Genomic DNA, 25,584 nt, shown 5'->3' with positions numbered 1-25,584 from the left:
AGTATCACATGTGTGTACTGACTCGTCCAGCAGCAGTGCTCTCTTCTGTGAACATGGCTGACCCTATCTTTATTTAGATGTTCTTTCATTTATCTCAGTTGTGTTTGTGGTTTTTCTATGTCTGGAGGCATCCTACACATCATCCATCTCTATCTTCCTCTAACAGCTTAATTATTATTTCTTCTGAGTTTCTGGGATTAATTCAAGCCTTTCCTTTGTGTCGTTCAGGCATCTGCTGGTTCTGCTGTTTTTCCTGTTTCTAACATGTGAGTACTGTGATGATGACTGTTTTTTGTTCTACTCTACAGTTTCCTCCTTATGCCTTTGTTCCCCTGTTTTAAAAAGTCATTTCTTCCATCTTTTTAGCTTTTGATGCATTTTATAAACTATCCTTCCTTTTCGAGGGTGACATTTCCTTTCAGGGTGGAGCCTTCAGTAGTTGTTTGCATGCTAGAGAGTTCTTTTTGTCCTTTGGTGCTCTGATGTCATTGGCATGCTTTTTCTTTTGATCTTATTCATATTGAACAGGGAGTTTTATCTGGATTTGCCAGGTTATTGAATTTGTTAATCTTGGACTTTCCCATCTTATGAGACTGTTTTTCTTTTTTCCTAACAGTTTTGATTTGAGGACTCAGTATTGTTAGTTTGTTTTATTTGTCTAAGGGTGTGTGTTTGAGGAGAATCTGGTGAGCCATAGCCAAACTGTTTGGTCAACCCACCCTTAGTTGCTTCCATTCTCTTCCTAGTTAAGAGGCAAAATTTTGAGTCATTAACTTGGGTCATTTTTAGTAACCCACATTACCATATCGCCTCATGGCTTTTGTTCTTTATGTTTTCTTTCTTTTTCTTTTTGTTATCTGATGAGTCCCTGATTATTGTTGAAGATAATTAGTCTATTATGATTTCTATTATTTCGCTTTCTTTATCCAGACTTTTTTCTCTGGTGAGGGAGGAAAGCAGAATCTATGGTCTTGCTCTTGGTGGGTCTGTGGGAGTAGGAAGTATCTCCTTTTTTCAGGGTCTTTTCAGAGTCTTGTTTTCCAAGCTGGCTGACTTTTTGCCTTCTAATTGAGAGGTACTGGTGGACAACTTGAGAATGGTGTTCACTCATATTTTGTTCCCTGAAGCTTCCTGGAAGGCTCTGGCAAACTGCTTGGTCATCACCTTCAGAGGTTGAGCTGTGAAGTTCTTCCACTTCTGCTTGTAACTGAAATATTTCAGAAATATTTAGTGGTTATTTTGGGTACATTTCTTCAGGTTTTAGGTGGGAGGAAGCTGTGAGATGTTATCCCCCAAATGTCCCCAGTCATTTCTTTTTAAAAACATTTTAACTTTTGTGTGATCATTTAGAGTCTGAGTCTTTTTTCCACAAGAATGAATTCTCTTAACTCCTCACAACCATCTCTCATATTAGAGTTGTCTGAGATTTTAGTTGTAGTTTTTGTTTTTTTGTATGCTGTGTATCATTAAGTTGATGAGTCTTACTGATATTTTTGTTACTAACTTTTTTTCTTGTTTTGTCCCTTCCCTTGGAATCAGTTTTCAGAGTATATGTTCAAGTAAGTTTTTTAAAAAAATATTTATATTTAGTTATAGGTGGACACAGTATCTTTTTTACTTTTATGTGGTGCTGAGGATCAAACCCAGTGCCTCATGCATGGTAGGCAAGCAGTCTGCCTCTGAGCCACAACCCCAGCCCTCAAGTACTTAAGTTTTTTAAAAGAACTTTTGAGTGGTAACTTTTCAAATCCTGTCTGTATTTGTTCTAGTTGAGTTATTTGGCCATGTATAGTTTTCTTATTTTTGAAGAAATTGCTTTGTTATCTTCTAGCATCCAGTTTTGTTGGTTCCGTTTCTTGTTGGATTCCTGTTTTTTTCTAGTGTTGAATCTCTCATTTTCTCTCTGTCCTGGCATTCTGAATTTCCCAATAGTGTGTATTTTATATCTTTCCTGATACCTGGTGGCCCCTTCGTGTCTAAACACTTAATACCCATCTTTAAACTCTTGCAAACTTGATCTTGGCATGTATGTATGTGCTTTTTTTTCTTTTATCTCCCTTCCAAGGACCTCCTGCTGGAGGAGCTTGGGAACTGTGGAAGCTAGCTCTCTCCTCCGCATCTCCTGACTCTTCTTCATATTTTTCTTTTCTGTCCTTAACATTATTCTGGGTGGGTCTGTGGCTTCCTCTAGCTCACTCATTTCATCCATCCTTGTTTTCAGTCATATATATTTTTTTCTTTGGGGTATTGAAATTCCATCCCCTGTCCTGGAGCATGCTCTACCACTGAGCTGCGTTCCCAACTTCCCTTCCAGTCATATTTTAAGGAAACTGTTACTTTCTTTGCACCTCATCTTATTGTTTTACTATTGTAATGGTCTAAGTCTCTTGGAGAATAGCAATTATAAGCTTTTTATATTGACTCTTGGCATAGAGATTAATTCTCTGTTAGAGTTTAGTATCTTTTTTGACTCTTTGATTTCCCAGATATTTGTCTGTTATTTGATCATATTTTTTGTTGATTGACTAGTTTTAGTACTGCATTCTAGAGCCCAATTTGGAATGCCTGTGAACCTGTTAATGTAGTTTTCATTAACAGCCTCATTGACCATTTTTTCTGTGTAAGCAATGATACACACATGCCCTGTTTTGATGTTTGTGTATAATAAGTACCTTGCTATAAGAGATTATAGAAAGAAATTTTGTATCATACAAATGCCTTAAGTGTTTCACGGGATGGAGGATTTATTTGTTGAAGTAATGAAGGGAATGCATTTATAAGATATGCTCAATATAAAATGAATCCATGTTTCTTTGATACTATGGCAAGTTCTTAGGGAATGTAAAACATTTCTTTGTCTTTAATGAGGGATGATTTTAAAGATTTTTTTGTGTGTATATGTGTCGAGATTTTCTGTTTCGCCTTTAAGATTTTTATGAGGATTAGAAGAGGTGTACTAAGTGCTTAGAGCCGCAGCAGGCACTTACTAGGTGTGCAGCAAATGTTAACTACATTATTACTGTGGTAATAATTATTTTGCCCACATTTAAATTTTCTCATCTTTCTGCTTTCTTGATGATAAGAAAATAACACATGGAATTTTTTTTTGAATCTCTTTTAACACCATCTTTAGAACTAAGATTGTGTATTCTTAAATGTCCAGTTTATGAAGTAGGTATCAGATACATATGAATGAAGCTCAGCTTACCTTTTGCTTGGTGAGCATATGTGCTGTAGATCATTTTAGATAGTAAATGACTATGAATTGATAAAGGTTGATTTTGCAATGAAAGAGAAAATGGTGATTACTGTGAAATAAAGACTCCAAAGTGTAGCTCCATCTTACTTAAGTTAAAAGCATGTGTCAAATTAATGGAGTTCCTCCTGCAGCTGTTGATTGGTAAAGGATACTAGCAGTTGACACAAGGCAAATTTTCTGTCTGCTGTCTTCTGCCTGTGTGTTTAAGGACTAGGTGTTTGAGAGACATGGATTTATTGAAGGAAGATCAGTCAGTCTCTTTAAAAATAGTAATTCTACTATAACCCTATGTTTTCTAAGAATCTTGTTCACAAATGACTTGAGATCATTTAAATTCCCACTATCATATACTGTTAGGTTTTCATTGAAGTATTTTTTCATATAAATATTAGCTTCCTTGGTTTAGCTTTCAACACCTTATTTTTATTAATTCTTATTTTGGGTATTCTCCAGAGGAATTGGTACTGGTAATAGGACATCAACACTTTAAACTTTAGGTTGTTGCTGAGCATTCGTGTAGTACTCTGTGTTCTGTCAGGACTTAAATTATTCTATGCTTTCTTAAAATATATGTAGGTAGTTATGTGTCAAACACTGTGCTAAACTCAGCAAGGGTTATGTATACTTTGTAGAGTATACATGAGACACACCCATTCAGAATGATGAAGCTAAGTCTCAGAAGAGGCCAAGTGACTTGCCCTGGGTCATGCAATATTACTATACATTCATATATATTCATAGAGCATTTTGGGGGGGGGTCATAGAAACTCAAGGTACTTAAAAATCCACCCCACCCCCATCTCTTTTAAAGTACTTGGTTTTAAGCATAATCCTAAAGGTAATGAAGACATGCTAGCTACCCATTTGCCTTTCTCCATAAATTGACCTTAAAACATCTTAATTTCACTCAAAGTTTTTGACATCAGTGGTGTGACGAATAGATGTCCTGTTGATTCTGGCAAATTAGTCTTATAGAGCTTGATTTATTGAATCTCTGGAAACATCTTTTAGCTTGTTAAACTACCGTAAGTTTGCTCATTTTGAAGTTGCATGGTCCTTATGTGAAAAGGCCATTGTTGCCAATAAGTTGGATTTATTGGTTTCAGAAGTGCTGCTGGAAGATCTTTCTAGGTTGTGGTTGCTGTTATATGAAATTTTGATGAGAGTACATTCTGCTGCCTGGCACTCTTCCGTAGGTCATGCAATCGAGGCATGGTATTTTCTCAGCTTTTGTGTTCCTTAACACCAGAACACATGCCGGAGGCTCTGAAGCAGCTTTCTCTATCAGTTGGCCAAACTAAAGGAATACAGTAGGCCTTAAGAGAAGAGGTAGGCAAGTTATGACTGGGTGTGAGAACAGTGCTCCTACTAACCAGTGTTTCATCCATGGAGGGACCAGGCAGTGCGACAGCCACCCACGTGTCTTCTCATTTACTTGTTCTGACAGACTTTACAAATGCATCTGTATTTTTAGCTGCTCTCATGGATTAGTGGTAATTTTGAGTGTACAATTTTCAGGTAATTATAGTAAATTCTTCATGGTATTAAAGAGTGAGATAATGTGAACTAATAAAGTTGATATTCTAAACTTATAACAAAGTTTAGAATATCAACTTTCTTTATTAGTTCAAGTACTAAACTCTTTTCCCCAGAACTGCTAATAGTTAGCACATTACTTGAGTTACATTTTCTCTTCCCACCTCCAGAGTAGATAACTAAAAGTGTTGACAGGAGAAAGATCTAAATGTAAACAAACAACAAATGAAACAAACAAAATCAAGGGTTGACTATGAAGCCATGTGTGGGTCCATTTACACATGGATCGATACTCACAGAATGAAATTTTATGTAAGTGGGATTACATTGTACTCTTTGCCTGTGTTCAGAAGGAGATCAGTACTATTTTAGAAGAAAATTTTTAATATTTCAGTCTATCACTGAGCTCATTTAAAAGAGCAAAGCACTTCAATGTTTTCTAGCAAAATATGTTTAGATTATTCTTCAAATTCACATGTCCTTCTTTATAAGTCACTTACTTATTTCCTAACCTGCTTAGCATCTTTTTATATCTTATAATTATATTTAATCTTTCCATGCATTTCTTACAACATATCCGTAATTATTTAATGTCCATTCAAATAATAACAGTTTTTGTGAGATTCAGGGTAAGATATTGAAATCATCTTTTTATTAAAACACTAGTTGACTAGTTGCTCTGTGGGTAAACATCCATGGATATTTACGTATCAAACCTGTGCTAAGTTCAGCAAGGATTAGAAAAATGAGCAAAACAGTTCTTTCCCAAGAAGAGCCATACATAGGAGGAAGATTCTACAGAGGGGTGTGAAGATCATCAAGAAGTACACACATCTGTGCACTGTACCTGTTTGGAAAAAATGCATTGAAGTCACAACAATGGGAAACTGCTGCTCCATACTAAAAAGTCACATAGGGAGGCAGCATAGCTCTGCGGAAATGATAGGGAGCTCTGAGTTCTAGTCTTTTTGCCACCGCCAACTGAGAAACTCTGAGCAAATTTCCTCTGGCTTTCTTCTTTCCCCAGTTTTTCCTGTCTGTCCAGTGGATTTTAACTAAGTCTTCTAGTTTGTAAATGTTGTGTTTTAAATCATGGATTTGCTTTCCCTTCATCGAAAATACATCCTGTATTTTCATTGTTTTCAGATACTTTTGGGCAATGAATATCCTATTTTTAGTTATTATTAAGGAATATAATAATAATTTGTAAATTGTCTATATTTGCATGATGACTTCAAATGGACTTAATCAAATAAGATTAAATAATTAGAGCAGTCACATAATTTATATTCAGAGTTCTTTAACACATGCGCAATACCAAACATTTATAAATATTATGTTGTCAATTCTGTTATAAAAATAAATATGTATGATTTTGGAATAAGGGGAGGGGAATCCCAACAACACTGCCAGGGCACTCAAGTCTCCTTTGGATGTAGCTGTGGGTCTGATAGACTTTTCCTAGAGACTACCAAGAGCATTTGGAGGTAATCTTTTGGTGCTTGACTTGGGAAGCGGAGAATTGGTCTAGGGGTTTGTTTTTGAAGATTTTTGTTCTTTTTTTCCTTTGAAACAGATTTATTGGTCTCCAGTCAGTGTTGAGACCATCAGTACATTATCAGTCTAAATTTATTTAGCTGGTTTCTCTTCCTTTTTCTAAATGGGAAGTGAGAAGCTCCTAATTAACTAAATTTTAACCTAGAATATTTGTATACTCAGAAATATAATGTGTAATATGTATATTAATGCCCTTTGAAATAAACCTAATTTTAACGATATGATGTTCCCAAAATACCCTATTCTGAGTGTATTTTATAAGTGATTCTGGAAACCTAAGCATGGTGACACATCATGAAAGGAGGCATTTGGAGATACTCGGAAGAAAGCCTACAGCAAGTTTTTGGAATTTTACTCATCGCCTTATAAAATGAATAACATACTTAAATACTATTAAACTTGAAGAACTTTGGCCTTTTCCATTGGTCTTTGACCATTGGTCCTTGCTATCACAGTTATCAGAAAAGTTGGGCAGGCGAATACCTGGCCAAAATGTAGATCCAGTCTTGAAGCACAGGTGTTTCTTTTGTTAGTTGAATACTGTCTGATTTTCATTCCTATGTAATTTACCTGCACGGAGATTAAGAAAGCTCCTTTTTATTAAATAAGCTTGAAAATAAGATGAATGCTCTAGGTTCTTGGGTAGAAAATATTGGATAGCTCCCTTTATAATGAGTATTTAAAAATCTGCCCTCCCCAAACTGGAAAATGCATTCTCTCCTGTGTGGAAAGCAATATAGTACTGAAATATTCCTCCTTAATTTTGGTCTGAACGAACAAAAGTGTCTGTGTTTATTCCTGCCTAATGCATCACAAATCTGCTGACATGCTAACCTTGGAGTCTTGGCTGGCGTTAATCAGGCCTGTGCACCGGCAGGCAGGATGCACCTAATGCACTCCATCAGTGCAGCTTGCATATGGAAGTTCTCACGGGGGAGCTGCCCTGTGCCAGCCGAAGGTTACCTGCCCACTGCAGTTATTGTATGTAATTATCGAACCAATCTGTTCAGCCCAGCAGGGTTTAGATGGTAATCATGAAGCAACACTTTGGAAAAGAAAGATGTAAGGCACTCTCTCCTTCTCTCATCAGTTATGTGAAGTTATAGCCACTCTTAGAGCTATTTTTGAGAAACAATACCTCCATATACAAATCGGCTAAATGAATGCCTTTTAAAGTTTAAAATTAGTCAAGTTGTTGTTTTTGTATCTGTGAAGAATTTTCTTTAGGGACATGGTGGGTGTCTCTGAGTTCTGATCTTTTTCCACAGCCATCTTAAGCATGTTTTGAAACAGTGGGATTAATTTTAATACCTAGATAATAACAGTTCTGACCATTTGTGGGGTTTAAGATGATGTAGCTTGAATAGAGTTCAGCTTTCTCATGTAGTTCTCTATGGAAAAGAACCCACTGTTGCCATTAGGAGACAGAACAATGTGCTGTCAGCAGGTATTATCTTGTTTTATAGCGATATACAAAATGGCCCGCAGCAAGGAACGCTCTGAGATGGAGTCTAACTTCATATTAATTGTTAGGAAATATAAGTGAGGACATCCTGGTGCATCGTGATTCTCTGAAATTTGGGACATATCAGATAATTTCCTAAATGGTACAAACTTATTTTAAGTAACCTACAGAAGCTCTGAATTAAAATTTGGATTTTTACCCATTTAAGTTTGAAACTACATGGGACAAAGTTATAAAAAATACATTTTATACTCTTGACAAATGTCCCTTGTTAATTATATAGAGAGATATTAAGTAACTTAAAAACTTGACATAGGACTGGATTAGCTAAAAATGTTTTAATGATAGAATGTAATAAGAGGAAATTGGATGAATATTTGGGAAGAATGGATGGTAACACTCTTAAGTAACACCCAACCTGGAAGATAAATAGTGTTTTTTGAAAGTTTAGGAAAGCTTCATACTTTTAACGTTGTTCATTCACAGTAAAGGTTAGGACCTTAATATTTAAACTTTTATTTAAAAAGTACTCTAAAAAAGAGAATTTATTAAAAGTTTGTCATTATTGATTCATGAGTATGATTTTATCACCAGTATTGGTGTTGTGTAACCACTGACACAATATGTGAGGTAAGGTGTGTATTCTTCCATTTTTCAAGTAGCTACCCTTCCCCTTCCAGCCCCCACCCCTGCCACATCTGAAAGTGTGAAGCATGACTATCATTGGCCTGAGTGGTGACAGCAAATTTGTAAAACGTTTCATTTTGAAAGTGAGTTTCTTTGATCATCCTGATGGTCAAACATAGCTTTCAACGGTGAACTATATTAAATATGAAAACTTTGAGGTGGATGGAGCAAGTATGCCCATCATCCAGACTGTATAGCCGGAAGTTCTCTTACTCCCCTTTTGTTCCACTTCCCATTCCTTCTCTTATGTAATAACTACCCTGAAATTATAAAGATTCTTCCCATATGTTTTGACACAGCCACACTGATATACATTCATGTAAATACTAATTATTAATTTATGATAGGTTTGTATATTTACTAGTTAATCAGACTGCATCTCTCTATTTTTATATGTAAGAAGAGAAAGAAAGAGATAGAGGAAAGCACTGAATCTAGTGTTGAAGATATGGAATGCTCAAATATACAGACAGAGGAGACCGCACAAACCCGTAAGTTGAACAGTTTTGCATACCTTCTATATTAGGCACAAAGATGCATTATTTGGGTTATATAACATTTTGATTTTATTACAAAATATATAAATCTTATGCATAGCACATATCACAATGTCTTCTATGCACACATTATCTTATTTATTCTTAACATTGGTCATAAAGTTGGGACTGGGAGTTGGCACCAAGCAATTAAATGGCAGAACTGTTGTGAAAGGGCAGGAGGTAGAGGCCAGAACTCGTTTAACTCTCCGACCAATAACTTCCACTCCCTCCCACTGATACACATACCTGGAGAGAAAAGTGAAGGTCAGGAGTCAGTACTGGCTTAGCACATTTGCAAACTTCTTGCTGAGTTTTGCCTGGTTAGTTCCCATGAAACCTGCCAATTCTCTCTCAAGTTCGGAGGCAAGGAAGAAGCATTACATTGTCAGCTTTCAAAGCCCTTGAGGCAAAAGGCAAGGTCTGAAGTAATTTCTTAGGTGGCTGATAAACTGGGCTGAAGGCACTTCTGATAATGGAATACCTCCAGAAATGACATTAGCAGAGCAGCATATGCAAGGGCAGGACTCAGTGGACTTTGTCTCACATGTGCAGTCAGTGTGCTCCAGGTTTCAGTAGAGATGTTTGCCTGAGTAAGGGAGGAAGAGAGTCAGTTCTGCCCAGAAAAACTTTTTTTTCAAGATTTCTCTCCTATCTCATTACCTTTTTATTATTTGTTGACTCTGGACTATTTCTTGATTTCTAATGCAAAGGCTTATTTTTGGTAAAAAATTCATTATAGTATAAATGTCCTATTGACTCAAGGCAGTGATGGATTTTACTTTTCCCTTTGATAGTTTCCCTGGTGTCTGTGTATGGAAAGCAAAATATTCAACTTTCAGAGAGAGTCATCTTTGTCCTGATTGATTTTTTTTAACATTTTCTTTATATCTGCATATCTGCATTAACTGAGAACCATGAGGTGTCTGAGGAGGCAGTCTATAACTTCACTCTGGAGGCTAAAGGTTTTGAAGTAGTTCCCCTTTTTTCTGTTATTTGCTGTTTTCCCTCCCTCCTCCCCTGTCTTGTTCATTTTGTTGTTAGGAAGTGAGGTGCCCCAAGGAGCAACTTATGGACCCCTATCTCAGCTAGAGGCTAGCAGCAGCCCCTGTGACAGTGAGTGGGAACCAAGTTAAGGAGCACTGATAAAGATAGGGTAATATGCTTACTTTTCAAAATCCCTTACATTTTAAGACTGGTGTTTTTGGTTTAGGAAGGGTGCATTTTTCTAGTTAAGGCTGCTGCCCAGTAAGACTTAGGCTTGCAGGTGGAGTCACAGCTGTGTGTGGGAAGACTTGGGCTTCTTTTAACAGCCTGCAGGCCATTGTTACCTGAACTTGGCTTAATGAGCACCAGAGGTATTGGTTTTGATAGATAAGTGATTTTAAATTCTAGTAAAATATGAAAAATGTTTTTAGTGCCTGAAATTTTAATGTAAGGTCCTCACATTGATAGTTTTTCCTGTAAGAAAATATATTAATATTTTTATTTTATTAATGAGAAAAGAGACTAGACTCATAGATAATTTAAGGAGAACAGTTCAGATTTTTTGATATAACTTAAGATGATTAAAAAATGATCAAATTTCCCCTTATTCATATAAAACTCTGAATTGCTTTATTTAATTTTTTAAAAAATTTTCCCATTGTAATTCATTTTTCGCCTAAAGTGCAAGTCAAGGTATTTTACTTTAAAAATACTCATTTAAGAGAAATATTATTTGGAATGGTAAAATGTGTTTGCTTTTGAGCAAAAAGAAGGAAAAAAAAGTTATAGGCTCATATAAATAAACATGCATGTGTATGTGTGTGTGTATTCTCAGTTTAATGTAATTTGAAGGAGTAAGTCTGATTTTTAAAAAAAAAAATTTTAAAGAAATATACAATTCAGTGAATTTTGTGTTAGGGCTTTAAGGTTTTGTGTCATAATCATGTTTCAAGAATAGGTACCTCTAACAGCAGCTTTAGAAATGTCAGTTTCTTCATTAACAATTTTATTTTCAAACACAGTTTATGGTTTACAATATGGTAAGAGATTTTTCTCACTGTGTGATCTTTCAGAATGCTGTGCCTAGCAAAATGGGAGCAACTTTCCTTTAATATCTATTTAGACCATTTTAAAAACGTGTATAATTTTCTTGATACACCTAAGCTCATTTTGAATAGCTGGGGGTCCATTGTGTGAGAACGTACTCTGAAAGCTTTCCGCACGGGCATTGTGGGGGCTTTCTCAGAAAAAGAGAGGGTTGATGGGGCGGTTTTCAAGAAGAACAGAGGCCTCTAATCCTTTTATTTTTATGCAAGGCATAATTTTTACCAATTGAGAAAATTTGGTTATTTGCTGCAAGTAATTTTCCCCATTTACAGAATGATAAACCTTAAAAAAAAAAAAGTGTATATTCTGGCATTTCAAAACCATGCCAATATTTTAGAATTGTACTAAAAATTAGTTAATGTGACCATGATATTTATGGCTAGTATACCATGTCCCTCCTGTTCATAAAATGGAGATTACTCTTGGTGTTATTTTTGAATTATCATGGGTTTTTATCCATTCCTGAGATTTTTCCGAATGACTGGTCAAGAAATACATGTTTTTAAAGGCACCCTACAAAGAAGTTTCCCACTTGTTTTTTTACTGTCTTCATTATACAATTATAGAAGAGTATTCTAAACTAATATATGTTATTTTTCAAATACCAGATTTTACACAGATCTTATGACCTATCGTCATTAATAGTGTATTGTGAAAATAATTATGTTTTAACTTAAAGAGAAAAGAAAACAGACTATTCTACAACAATCAGAATTGAGTATTAGGGAAAATGTTGAATTAATAATACAACAGAGTCTCCAAGGTGCTTCATACTAATTACATAATAAATTCAGGGCAGCAATAGCATTTTGATTTGCTGGGAGAAACTTTAGACCGAAGCTGGTAAGCAGTAATATTTAAGAGCAAAATGTCAAATTAGGACATTAATGAGAATAGTGCTATTTGGATATAGCTGTATTGTTCTTTGTACTATGTCCATAAATTCAAAATTTATGGAAATTTTTTTATTGATTTATATTGATTAATCAATTGACCTTGATTTTTGTGATACATCATTTTGTCAATCTCACAACCAGAATACTTCCAATTTTTGATGTAAAATTAATTTAAAAATTCTTGAAATACAAACCTAAAAATCTGCTATGGTGTAATTTTAATAGAAGGCTATATCACAAAAACTTAAGAAAAAAATCTCAAATTTTTAATTCAAACACTGTGTATTTTAAGTGACAAGAAAAAGGGTAATTAATATAAATTTAAAGTTTGCTGTAATTGAAATGTATGGTAATTGAATAAACTGTAACTTGCAGAAATAACATGTTACTTTTTAAATTGATCTTCCAGTTAAGTAAGTAAATAAACCCTCAGTAAGAAACCTTTAATAGTAAGAGACTATTATTATATACATGGTAGAAATTTTGTCCCAGACTAGAACATGTTGTGTCCTTTTCAGAAAAGAAATGTAGATCTCTTTGCTGTTCAAAGTGTTCACTGATGAATCAGGAATTGCAAGGCTGTGCCTCACTCTGGTGCCATTGCTCTGTTTAGGGAGAAGTAGAAGGCCTGGGAAGGAAATGGCAGCACTAGGCAGTGTGGCCTGGCTGCAGCAAGCCTCCTGCAGCCCTGTTTCTTTCAGCTGGGGTGGAGGGCCAGGGATTGACACTGGAGACTTTGAACAGCATCAGACATGATGCTTGTCTAGGAGACCACTTGATTGGGAGCCGTGTGATTCCCACTTGATTCCCAGTGAGAAAGGTTTTTATTCAAACCTAGTCTGGTACTTAAAGAGCACAGGTGAAACTTTAAACCCCAAATCCCTGGCATGCTTCGCCTTCTCACTTACCCCTAGGCAGTGAGTGTTTGTTGCTGTAGTTTATTTACATTTGGGGTCAGTATTTTAAATTTGGGGGAGAACTATTTTAGTACCAATGTAAGTTGGATGTGTTTTTACCAGTAGAAGAGTTCTTAATGCAGATAGACTTTGCTAGCATATTTTTTGACATATTAAAAGAATTAACATAATTTTCTAAGATTTTTAAGATGTTGAGTTGTACCTTCTGTGGAGATTTCATCCACAAACCGATCATCAGAGTCGATTAGATTTTAAAGTATTAATAGCTTTTAAAGTATTAATAGAAGTATTTGTACGTTTGTTCTTTTGCTTATATAAATTAATGATTTAAATTTCTTTGATTTTCTCTTCAAGGTTCAAGAACCAGAAAGAAAGTCCAGAAGTAAATCAAATGCAGAGAACCAACTTTTTTTTCCTTTTCATTTGATTTTTTTTTCTCCTTTTCTGTTTTAAGTTTTATTTTCATGGGAGTGTTGAAGGGTGGGAATAATAATTAAATACCTATGTCTTTGAAAAACAAACTTTTTTAAAATTAAATTGAACCCTTGTACAGTTTATTAAAGACTAGTTTATGAAATTCCAAATTCTTCAGGTTTGCTCTTTAAGCTATCTCAGTCTGTGTGTGCATGAAGTTTTAGAGTACATAGAAGAAAAATTACTATGAAAATACACTTTTCTAATCATTGTGCATTTCTCAGAGTGTACAGAAATGTTTGTTGGAGTCTTCATTTTTAAGGAAAATTTAAAATAAAGGTCTCATTATTTGCTTGGTATAAATATGTTTTTTTGTTGTTGTTGTTGTTTTTTGTGGTGGTAAAGTTTGGTTTGTATTGATTTTTGTTGTTGTTGTTGTTCTCCATGTTTATTGAGCACCTGCTGTATGAGACATGAGGTGCACACAAGGGCAAGGGCTATAAAAACATGCAGTAGGCACAGTGTATTTATGAGAGAGAAAACGCACATATTTGAAAATTAGATTATAGAAGAATGGTATGAGTATGTAAGCCATCTGACAAGAAAATGGGATAAATGATCACATGGGACACTGTCACAGATTGTGTAGAGCCTGGTTGCCTTTAAGGAACTCCTGTCTATCGGATATATTCATTCGCAAGAGATGATTTTCTTACAAGTTTTATTTGTGTAGCAAATGATATTTGTACATCAAACCAAGCACTATAAAATTTCAGTGATTAGAGATTTTAAGGTGTCTTGGGAACAAAACCTCAGAATTTTAATATTTATGAATAATTCCAAGATATATTTCTCAAAGTTTACTTTGTTAGAAAATTGGGATCAGACATATTTTCCATTGGGTAGAACACCTTATCACCTGTAGCATATTCAGTGTTTTAAAGTAGTGTGTGGACACAGTCTTATTTTAATGTTAAAGTATTTTAACAAGTATTCAAAATATTACTGGCACATTAAGATGTTGATTTCTCTACAGCTCAGGACAAGCCTAAAATAGATATTTGAGTTTTTAAAAAGTGAATTGATATAGAAACATAATAAGTTTGTAATAATACAGGTGGGGTATGGCATACCAAAAATTTTCAAGGTTGTACCTAGTTTGAGAAACTGAACCAAACCAAAGACAATAACTTTTGGTTGTCCAGTGTAGAACTGTCATGTGAAGTATTTGTCCCTATAATGGGCAGATATTTTTCAATGCAAAACAGATCTGCACAGTTTTTTAAAATCAATTTTTTAATGCCTCCCAAAGGTATCAAATTATGTGTCTTTACAGAAGAGAGAATTAAATTTTGGGCAGGGAGTCCTGCTTCCTGTAGAATGTTGGATTTTAGTACTGTTCGGTGTTATGGGCCCAAGTTTATTTGTAACACCTAAATCAACTCTCAAGTTCTGTTTTAAACACATTGATGCTTAAAATAGGATAAAATGTGTGTGATGTGTTTTTGTATATATGCTGTAGCCCTTTTTATTTTTCAAAACACAAAAACATAGCAAAACGTGTTGGTTAAACATTAAGAAAACAAATATTTCATCACATATTGTTTTAAACAAGTGCTGACATTTTCTCGAATGTTACTGTATTGGCAGGGCTACAGAAGTTAATGCAAAACTACTATCCATGCTAGCCAGTTTGATGTATCAGCCACAGCCCCTGTTCTGCTATTCTTTTATTCCCTACTGTGCCCTGGATTTTCTTCCACCCTTTATTTTTAAGAAGTGGCTAAGCAACTTACTTGGCATTCAGTGGTAAGCGTTTTTCCTTGCCCTTTACAGTTCTTTAGTTCTCCCCCCCCCCGCCCCCAATATCCTGCATTATTTTTATTTTCTTTCCAATCCGAAAGAAGTGGATTCCTATTTTTGTTCCCCCCCACAGTCTAGCCTCCATATTCTAATCTGTCATAACATCACTGTGTCCTGCTTTCTCTGCCATTTTCTTGGGTCCTTAGTGAGCTGAGGTTTTCTAGTCTGTTGAGGATCACCACCTGTTCCAAACTCTTGTCCCACATGATAGAATTTATGTGTGCTGTGTGTTTTCTAGAAAGCAGCTGATAAGTCTTTGATAACTAACTAAAGCCCAGTGTAAAGTAGCTTCTTGGTGTTCTTCAACAGTTCTTCTTTGTGTTTCTGAAGACAAAATGCCAGTATAGCAGAACTATAAAACCCTGATCATTTCTTTGAATTAATTAAGTGTGCATCTAAAGACCTAAGTTCCATAACAGTAAATTAGTGTTGAAATATAAATAATTTATGTGTTGGTGTGTAATCTATCTATATGCCATTGAGCGTTCTTATTCTTTAAAATCCTATTTTCAGTGTTCTGTATTCTTCTGATTATCATGGTGTGTTAACAATCTGTGGTTGTCGTAGAACGTTGAAAACATATAGACAAGTGTCAAAAGGCAAAACAGCTTTACTACCACCCACAGGCAACCACTGTTAATGTTGTCAGTATTTTGACACATTTTCTTCTAAACTTTTCTATACACTTTATCTACTTTAAATACTTTATGTAAAGCTAATATTCTTCTTTTTAAAACTACCATGAAATACTTTTCATGTAGTTACAGATGCTTTATGAATATAACTTCTATGTTTTAATTTTTTTCTCATGGGTTTATGATGCTTTCATGACTGTTTCCCTAATATTTAACATTGAAGTTATTTTCATTTTTGATACATTATAAATAATTCTTGAACAAAATTGGGTAGAAATCTTTGTCAACATGTATGAATATTTCCTTAGATTTAAAAAAGTGAACCGCTGGGTCAAAGACTGAAATGTATACATGTTCTGAAATTATTTTATAAAAGTCTATCCATTAATGCCTTGATCAGTAAATTGGAGAGCCTAAAACTTACGGTTTTTTTTATCCTAAGTGCTGTGGACTGAATGTTTGTGTCCTCTCCAAATTCATGTTGAAGGCTGATTCCCAAGTGATGGTAATAGGAGGTGGAGCCTATTAAGTCATGAGGGCATTGCCCCTCTAGGGATTAGTGCCCACAGAAGACATATGATCTCTCTTCAACACGTGGCCATCTGCAAAAACCAGGATATGGCCCTCCTCAAGAGTAAATCTGCTGGTACTTTGAACTTGGATTTCCCGATGTCTAGAACTGTGAGAAAGGAATGTCTGTTGTTTAAATCATCAAATCTGATAATTTGTTATACCAGATCGAACTAAGACATTGTTATTTTTATTTGATAAGGTAAATTTTGTTAGATTGCTAGTGAACCTGAACGATTCTTTATTTATATGCTAGACATTCTGTTTTTTCCTTTTTTATAGGTTTTCTTTTTTTAACTTTTATTTTTAGTTGTAGATGGACACAATACCTTTATTTTATTTATTTATTTTTATGTGGTGCTGAGAATCGAACCCAGTGCCTCACACCTATGTGCTAGGCAAGTGCTCTTCCACTGAGCTACACTCCCAGCTCCATCATTCTATTTTTTTTCCTTGTTGTGTTAGTATACTGTTTATATGATAATGACCTTATTAATTAACCCTTTGTCCTATTTGTTGCTGACTTATTTTTTCCTATTTATTTCTTCTTGGATGTGGTTTTAGTTTTTATAAAGATTAGTATTTATTTATTTATTTGGTGCCAGAGATTGAACCCAAGGGCACTTGGACCCTGAGCTCCATCCCCAGACCTATTTTGTATTTTTATTTAGGGATAGGGTCTCACTGAGTTGCTTAGTGCCTCGCCATTGCTGAGGCTGGCTTTCAACTTGTGATTCTCCTTTCTCAGCCTCCTGAGACCCTGGGATTACAGGCATGCGCCACTATACCCAGCATGAAGATTAGTTTTATGGCTTTGATCTATTGATCTTTTCATCATAATTTTGCCACCATTTTAAAATATTTTCTATCCTGAAATCAGAAGTATTTACTGTGACTTTTTTTAGACTTTTTGTTTTAACAATTCTAATTTTGCAGCCTGTGTGGAATTTATTTTGGTGTGTGTATGCCATGAGGTAAGGCTCACACGGAAAGGAGCAAACCAGTACTGCAGGAATAAACCATCTGCCCCACCCTCCTGCATACTGGCTCATGGTGCCTGCTGTGTTCATCCTGAGTTCTACCAGGGTTTGTTTTTGGACTGTTTCATTTCATTAGGCCAGTACCACACTGATTTAACTAAGGCTATTTACTTTATTATTTATTATCCAAACTGCATTAACAGAAATCACAATGAAGAAATTCATTTATGGCCTCACCAATACTACAAAAATCACACTCTTGCCCTTTGGCTAGGTTATTCCTACCTTAGTTTCTAGCTTTTTTAAGTTTTCATAGTATAGTAGTTGTATGGATAAAATTTTTGTAAATTTTTTTTAAAGATCCATGGGTTATTCTGAGCCCCCTCATTCATTGAGCTCTATGGTACAGAGATGTACAAGGCACACTAAAGAAGAAATGCTGTAAAAAGGTCTTTATAAATACAGCCCTTATAACAGGTGCTATGGCGCACACCTATGAGCCCAGTGACTTAGGTGGCCGACACAGAAGGATTAGAAGTTTGAGGCCAGCCTCAGCAATTTAGCAAGGCCCTGAGCAACTTAGACCCTGACTCAAATTTTAATAATAATAATAAGGCCGGAGACGTGTCTCAGTGGTTAAGTGCCAGAGTTCAGTCCCCAGTACCAAAAAAAAATAAAATAGAGCCTCACAACTTATCTAAGTAAGTTTGATCTTAATTAGAATGGTATTCTGAAATATCAGAAATGTGAGTGGGGGTGATCTGTAAGATAATGCTTGTGCTTATCATACAAAAACAGGAAGTTGAGGAGTGAATTCAGAGTAGAGGGGGTGGTAAGGTTAACAGTAGTGAGAGGTGATTACAAGTGAGTAAAACAAGCAGCTTTTAACACTTGGGCAATGGTTTCTTTAAAATGGGAATATTGCTGTGCTTAATATTCTCTCTGACCTCCACTTGACCAAAAATGAGTACAGAAGTTCATGATAGTCCATGGTATAATTCTCAGATCCAAGAGGCCCAGCATACTTCCTCAGGCTTTCCCTATAAGGGACCCATTTATTAGCCAAACTGCATTAACAGAAATCACAAAAGAAATTCACTTACAGTCTCACCACTACTACAAAAATCACACCCATATGGGCTAGTGCTTATCAACTGAAGGGCCCCCTAACCCTGAGGACTGGGAAGTCCTAGGACAGTGACTGCAGGGGAAGTTACAATCAGGAAGTACATCCTGATTCTATTAAGTTGCCTGTAAAGAAAGTAGAGAGTAATAGTTTACTTCTTGATCTTTTCTGGAGGTAACTGGGCCCTAGCACCAGCAGACAAAGCACAGAAAGTCTTCATCCACAGTATCCATTGCACACTTATGGCTGGCTGTAGATTGATGTCCCTGGACGTGTTGGAAAGGTGAAGGAGATGCCAGAGAGAGGGATGGCACACAAGAGATGTGTCCTGAAGATCTCTACAAAGATTTCTCATGTTCTAGACATACAGCCCCCACAAAAGCACACACAAACTCCGTTCTCTTGTCTTCATTTATTACATTTTTATTTTTATTATTACATTAACTGGTGTAGGATATTTTGGTGCTAACAGGAGTCAGTTCAACTGGGGAAATGTCCCCATCTTGATCTGCATGACATTGAGTTGCAAAGGTATATATCTGGGCTCTGTGTCACCCCCAACCCCCCTGGCAGCCCAAGTTTCAAGTACAATCCTTGGCAGATATCTAAAAGCTTATGACAAAAATAATTTACCCAACCATTTATAATCTGCAGAAGGGTCCTTTAGACATTTGTTATACACAGTTGTGGTGAGTTTTCCCCTTTTTCTGAGTTCTGAAGCAGGCTTTTGAATGAAACTATGTTCTGGATGCTGCACTCTCAAAGTAAGTCTTAGATATGTCAGGCAAAATGTTCAGCAAACACAGGTGGCTGAAATGACATCAAAATGGTTTCCAAGACCCTGTCTTGTTCCTGTAGAGGTCAGAGAAACCACAGCCTACAAAAACACAATTTGAGGTCAAGAATCCCAAACACCTGCTGTTCCCAATGAACTGTGTGATGCACATAGAAAGTGTTTGGAAGGGAGGGTCAAGCTAAGTGAACAGTCATGGTAATACCTGGTTGGTCTTTTAGTGACAAAATTGAGGGGAAATATGAAACTTTAAAATGGGAGGTTTTTTTTTTTTTTGGTGTTATTGTTGATATCCCTATTTGAATGTAAAGTCCCTAACACAAAAGAATCGAGCTGCCTTTAGACTGCATTTACTGCTCTTGATGACTCCAGTTGTGTGTAAATATTAGAAAACAGCAGGGTCCTGCATTCCAAGAATCACTTGAGCAGTGCCAGGAAGACAAGTGTCCTTACTGGTATTGTAGTCATGCTCCCCGCTCTCCTGCTGTTTCTAATCTGTGCGCACAGCCGTGAAAAAACTGGACTGACATTTACAGGCACAGCAGGGAGACACTTGACGAGGGAATGTTAAAAGACTCCGGTACCTCCATTCAAAGTGGCCACCAAGCACGCTAAATCTTCACAGGAGAGCTTGGCTGCACTCGCCATGCCATGATGAGGGCATCTGTAACGAAGCAAAGGAGCAGAACATTTTTCCCTTTAAGCTCAACTTTTTAGCAGTCAGATATTTATTGTTGCCTCTTTTAGACCTAAATATCCCAAGGGAGAATGGGACTCTGCCAGGTGAAGCCTCCTTCAGCAGTGTGCGTCCTGGAAGGTCTGTTTCCTCCCTCCTTGTCCCTTCCTCCCCACTAGGCTTTTATAGGAATGTTCCTCAGTAAAAGAGCATTTGCCCATCAACTCAGTAAAAAGAAAATATCCTGAAATCTGCTCTAACCGCTATGTAAAAGAGGGTCAGTTGCTTTCTGACTTGAGTTTGACAGACTTTCCTCCCTGTTTTGTCCCAGCGAGCTGCCAGATTTGTATGCCATAATACCAGTAATGCAATTAGGTTCGTTGCACATTGTCTGGTTGACTTCTCAGTTAAGAGTTTCTTTCCCTATGGGAATAAGACTAGACAGACTGTCATTTGCTATTACTAATTCTGCTCAGCATTATCACTGGAGCTTTTTTTGTAATTAGCTATCTTAGTTGGCTCTTAAATTTTAATAGCCAATTGAAGCTACGTTTTAGCCAAGTTCCATATCTAAATTGCATTCAGTCCATTAACAAAGTTGGTTAAAAGGCTATTAAAACAAAAGCCAATATATGGTGGCTTGCACTTGCATCTCTGCAGCAGTAGCAGTGCCAGCCTCCCCTGAGTTCCTAAAGGAACCTACTTACTTTCCATCCACAAGTTACACATAGGCGGAACCCACCTTCACAGTGGTGAGAAATGCAGGTGAACAAGATTTTTAGCATGCTGCCATACTCAAAAATGTCACTGCCCGCCCCTTTTTCCTTTCTCTGAGGGTGCTTTTGGGTTTCCATTTACTTGGTTGATGGTGATAAAGGGAGGAAGAAAGAGGCCTTTAATATTCCAAATTAAAATTGACGGTTGTTGAAAAGTGAATAATTGAAATGATGTTTTTCTCCATTTCAGCTGATCAAAATTATTAGCAAAACCATCTGAGGCACCTTCTGGTAGGATTGTAGTCTTGCTGGGTTCAGTTTGTAAAACATTCTGCCAGACACTAAAAAAAAAAAAAAAAAAATTGTAGCAGAGCCAGCACATGGGCTCAGAGCGCTCATTGCCTAATTGATAGTCCCCATTGTTACAGCTGAATCCAGAAGCCCATTTTGACATGCCCATGATGGGCGAGTCGGTTTACCAGGAGTTCAGTATCTGTGCTGAGTCCTCCTCTCTCCAAGTTAGAACACTGGGTCAGGTTTCCACTTTTTAAAAAAGACTCAATTTCACACATTTTTATGATTTGTGATACAGACTGTCAGATCAGAGGGGCACAGGGTGTGTGCCGTTTACATTTCATCTTCGAACTGAGAGAACCCTGGGAATGAAGATGTTGAGCAAAACTTAAGGCAAAGACATCCCCTCACCTGGCTCAGCTGAGTCCGAACAGGCTCCTTCCACAGAGGGCTCCATTTTGCCACCATCCGGCTTTGAAATGAATCATTCTTCTGCTTCAAAATGTACAGAAGAAAACAACCACTCTAATCATGTCCTTTGCTGGCCCATCCAGAAGACAACAAGGAATTGTAATTAAACCCTACAGTTTCTAAAGTGCCACGCTGGTCTGCGTGATTTTAATCTCCCTGTATTTGACCATTCTTCCCGTTAGCTGCCCCTCATCCCCAGAGTCACCTCAGCCTTACCTGAAGTGTCTTCCCTACAGAAGGTCACTGGGCAGACAGCACCTGAGTGGAAGTAATTCTAGAGAAACCCAAACATTCATTACGTTGTATTTCCGTTTAAAACAGATGTAGTTGCCCACAGTGACACAGGATCTTTCATCCCATTTGCTTCTGCAGCCTTCGCCAGAGGGCTGAGGCACTGCCAGCCAGAATGTGGCTTCCCTGACACAGGTAGAGAAAGGGCTTCACATGTCTTAACAAAGGACCAAAAATGCTGGAAGGTCTCTGTGGTGATTTTTTGTTCTATACCAGAAGCTGATGGAAAAGGGCAAAAGAGGCCATTTAATTCACTGTTAGATTATATGAAGTGAAATTAATACATTATTAAAAATGTATGTGTAGCTAATTGGCCTTTGATAAAAATAGAACTGACTTTGGAAATCAGGTCGCAGACTCTCTGAGAGGTCAGGCTTGATGGCTTCTCTGCAGACTGAAGCAGCAACCACTTTGCTGGGTTTTTAAAAGGCCCCTCTAGTTGATAAGGGTTGTGGGCTCCAAGTGCAGTTAACCCTCACCTAACCCTGCCTCATTTTTAACTGATCTTTAGGAAAGTTTTGTTTTCTCAATATAGGACACAAAAATCAAAAGGGACAAAGGTAAATAGTGAAAGATCTTATACTGAAGATCATGGACCTTCAAGAAATCTGGGTAGAAAATAAGACCAAATTTTGTTAAAAAACTAAAAGAATCTTGGGAAAAATTAAATTCTAATCTAGTTCACTCCCCAAAGAGCTCACGTGTCAGGCAATGCAGAAATGTTCGGAGGGGAAACGATTGGACTAGGAGAGCTGTGACTTCATCAGTGGATTAGTCCATTTGATGAATTAATAATTTGAATGAACTATTAGATGGCAATTGTAGGCAGTGGGGTCCCCTACTCCTATCTCAGTCTCTCTCTGTCTCCCACATCTCTCTTCATCATACCCTTCTCCCATGGTGTTTCTGACTTGGAGCCAGCCAAGCATGGGCAGAACCTCTGCAACAAGGAGCCCAAAATAATGGCCTGAGAGAGAGGGAATTAATGTGCCTCAGCCCTCTGGCGAAGGCTGCAGAAGCAAATGGGATGAAAGATCCTGTGTCACTGTGGGCAACTACATCTGTTTAATGTGGCAATTTATTGAGATAAAGTCTCTGTGATGGCTAATCAGAATTGTCAATTGGATTAAGAGATGGGGGGTAAGATTAAGAAGATTCTGGGTGTGTCAGTGAGGGTGTTTTTAGGAATGATTGGCACGTGGGACAGCAAACTGAGGGGGAGACCCACCTACATATGGGTAGCACAGTCCACTCGATGGGGGCCTGGTTGAAACAAAAGGTGGCAGAATGAGGAAGTAGCAGCAGACACAGCTCCATTCTTAAGTGGTGCTTCAGTCACTTCTGTGATCTTCTGAGGTCTTCAGACTCCAACTCCTCCACTCTTCCAAGATGGACTCTGACCAGAGACTCCAGGGAGCTTCCAGCCTTTGTTCCTAGTCTAGGATCATTGGTCTTTCCAATTCTGGGGCTCCAGCTTCTTAGAGCTACTGGTTTCTCCTGCTCTGCAGCCTATTGGTTCTGTTCTAGAGAACACCTACTAATAGAGCTTCTCACCAAGCTATGGGTTCAAACGCCAGATGTGAACATTAACTCATAAAGGGAGGGAATATATTTGGTCTCAATTGTACATTACCTTTGAAGATTTCTTAATTACTTCCATCAATGGAAGATACTTTGGCTTCTCCTCTAAGTGGAATCCAGAGGGAAGTGACTGACTCAAGCCTACGCAGGCAGGCACCGGTCTCCCAAGCCCCACTGGCCTGCAGCGGTTGCCTGCTGCACATCTGCACAGTGGTTTTCATGGGACGCCCCTACTCTTACCCCTGGCCTTGTGCTTCTCCCATGCTGGGTTACTTGCTTCCTGATCTGGTGTGCACCTGTTGCTTTACCCTCTTCATCTGGGAGCACATCCACCATTACTTCTTAAGAAAAAAGTTTTGTGGGAGGTACAATTTTTTTGAAATCTTGTTTATATGAAAATGTCTTTGTCCCTCCTTTCCTCTTGATTGATAGTTTGACTTGTATAGAATTATCAATTTGGAAATAATTTCACTTAAGAATTTTGATGGCATTGCTTACTATCTCTGGTTCCATTACTGCTGTTGAGCAGACTTGGAACTATTCTGATTTCTGGTCTTTGCGTATGGCTTATTTTTTTTCCCTGATGTTTGAAGGGCTTTCTTTCCCGAATGACCTCAGTTTTGCAAAGATATGTTGATGTGGGTCTATTTTCTGGGAACATCCTATTAATCAGAAAACATGTCCTGGGAATTTTTGTCAGAAGATTTTGTTGATTTCTTCCCTTTTCTTTGTTCTCTCTGGAACTTCTATACATTTTCTCTTTTGTCTTATTTGCACTACTTCCTGGGAAGTTTCCTTAATGTCCTCTTCTAGATCTTTGGACTGAAGACTTTTTTCCCTGACATCATGTTTTTAATTTCTAGGAGCTCTTTTTTTTTTTTTTTTTTTTAATGGTGCTGGGAATTGAACCCAGGGCCTTGTGCATGCGAGGCAAGCACTCTACCAACTGAGCTATATCCCCAGCCCTTTTAATTTTTCTTTTTTTTTTTAAATTTTCTATCTGGTATGGTAGTGTACACCTGTTATCCCAGCTACTTGGGAGGCTAAGGCAGGAGGATTGCAAGTAGACTAGCCTCTGCCACTTAGAGAGACCCTGTCTCAAAATAAAAATTAAGAAGGGCTGGGGATGTAGCTTGGTGATGAAGCACTTTTGGTTCAATCCCCATTTAGTTAAAAAAAAAAAAAAATCCTGATCTTAGTTCACAGATGCAGGTTCTTCTTATATCTCTTTTTTGTTATAATTTTTAAAGCCTCATTGTCCCTCATAGTTTCTATTTTTCCAAGTTATGCTATTTGTTTTGGTCTTTGTTTTGTTGTTGTTGTTTGTTTTGTCTATTTATTTTGTAATACTGGGGTTTGAACATTCTATAACTGAGTTACATCCCCTGACCTTTTTATTATTTTTGATTTTAAGGCAGGGTCTTGGTAAGTTGCTGAAAACTTGTAATCTTATTGCTTCAGGCTTTAGGGTCTCTGGGATTGCAGGTGTGTGCTATGGTGGCTGGTCCTGTTTTGGTCTTGCCTTCAATTTTAGTTGGTTTTCTCAAATGCCTGGTAATCTTTGGCTATCTTGATATGAAAAAGTAAACCTTTAACCAGTTGATGGGGAGTTCTGAGTCTGTGTGTGTGAGGGGAGGTCACTTGGAGCTGTCATTTATTTATTTTTTTCCCAACTCCTTGGGTGGCTATTTATTTCTAGAAGAATGTCATCTTTTAATCCAGGATCTTCTGAAAACTGAGCCTGAGACAAAGGCATGTATGTAGTTTACTTGTGAATGTAGTACCCGGAAGAAGTGAGAGACAGGGTGGAATAGCAGGGAAGAAGGGAGAATCACTTGGTGCATCACTAAGCTGGCCAGAGCTCAGGGTGACTGGCACTCTTTATTATGCGGGCTCTTCCTAAGAGCATGTGAAATGCACCTAAGGACCCGTCTTTGGATGCTAACTTTTCACATTTCTAAGTTGAGCCTGTGGAGTGCCCACTGTTCCTGGCAGGCAGAGCAACCTGCAGACAAGGAAGGGCGAGGGCTAATGGGTTGCACTGGGGAAGCTATGGGTTTGGGCTTTACCAGTGGGCTGGAATGAGAGCCAATTTGAATCAGTGCACAAGAAGTAACCTGCTCCCTGCCATGTGGTTGTCTTAGAATCTTTCATCCTGAACTGGTCGACTTCCTTACAAAAGATTTTTATCGCTTGTTAAGTCAAAGTTTAGTTTCCTACCTATGGG

General features: G+C 37.3%; 1 protein-coding gene across 6 annotated transcripts in view; it reads left to right on the top strand.

Annotated features, from left to right (window-relative positions):
- Positions 1 to 13,711, top strand: part of Vrk1 (VRK serine/threonine kinase 1) — a 79,163-nt gene extending 65,452 nt beyond the window's left edge. For 5 of the 6 annotated variants that reach the window (XM_076847976.1, XM_076847979.1, XM_076847981.1 and 2 more), the window contains 2 exons: positions 8,905 to 8,995; positions 13,302 to 13,711. In XM_076847976.1, the coding sequence (XP_076704091.1) occupies positions 8,905 to 8,995; positions 13,302 to 13,333 (123 nt within the window). In that variant the 3' untranslated portion in view covers positions 13,334 to 13,711. The remainder of the gene's footprint in view (positions 1 to 8,904; positions 8,996 to 13,301) is intronic. The other variant, XM_076847982.1, reaches the window with a different exon arrangement.
- Positions 13,712 to 25,584: the final 11,873 nt, after the last annotated feature.

The sequence above is a fragment of the Callospermophilus lateralis genome, chromosome 3 (assembly GCF_048772815.1).
Source record: "Callospermophilus lateralis isolate mCalLat2 chromosome 3, mCalLat2.hap1, whole genome shotgun sequence".
In the NCBI taxonomy this organism is placed as follows: domain Eukaryota; kingdom Metazoa; phylum Chordata; class Mammalia; order Rodentia; family Sciuridae; genus Callospermophilus; species Callospermophilus lateralis.
The sequence above is the reverse complement of the archived record's forward strand: the minus strand, read 5'-3'. Positions and strand labels throughout refer to the sequence as shown.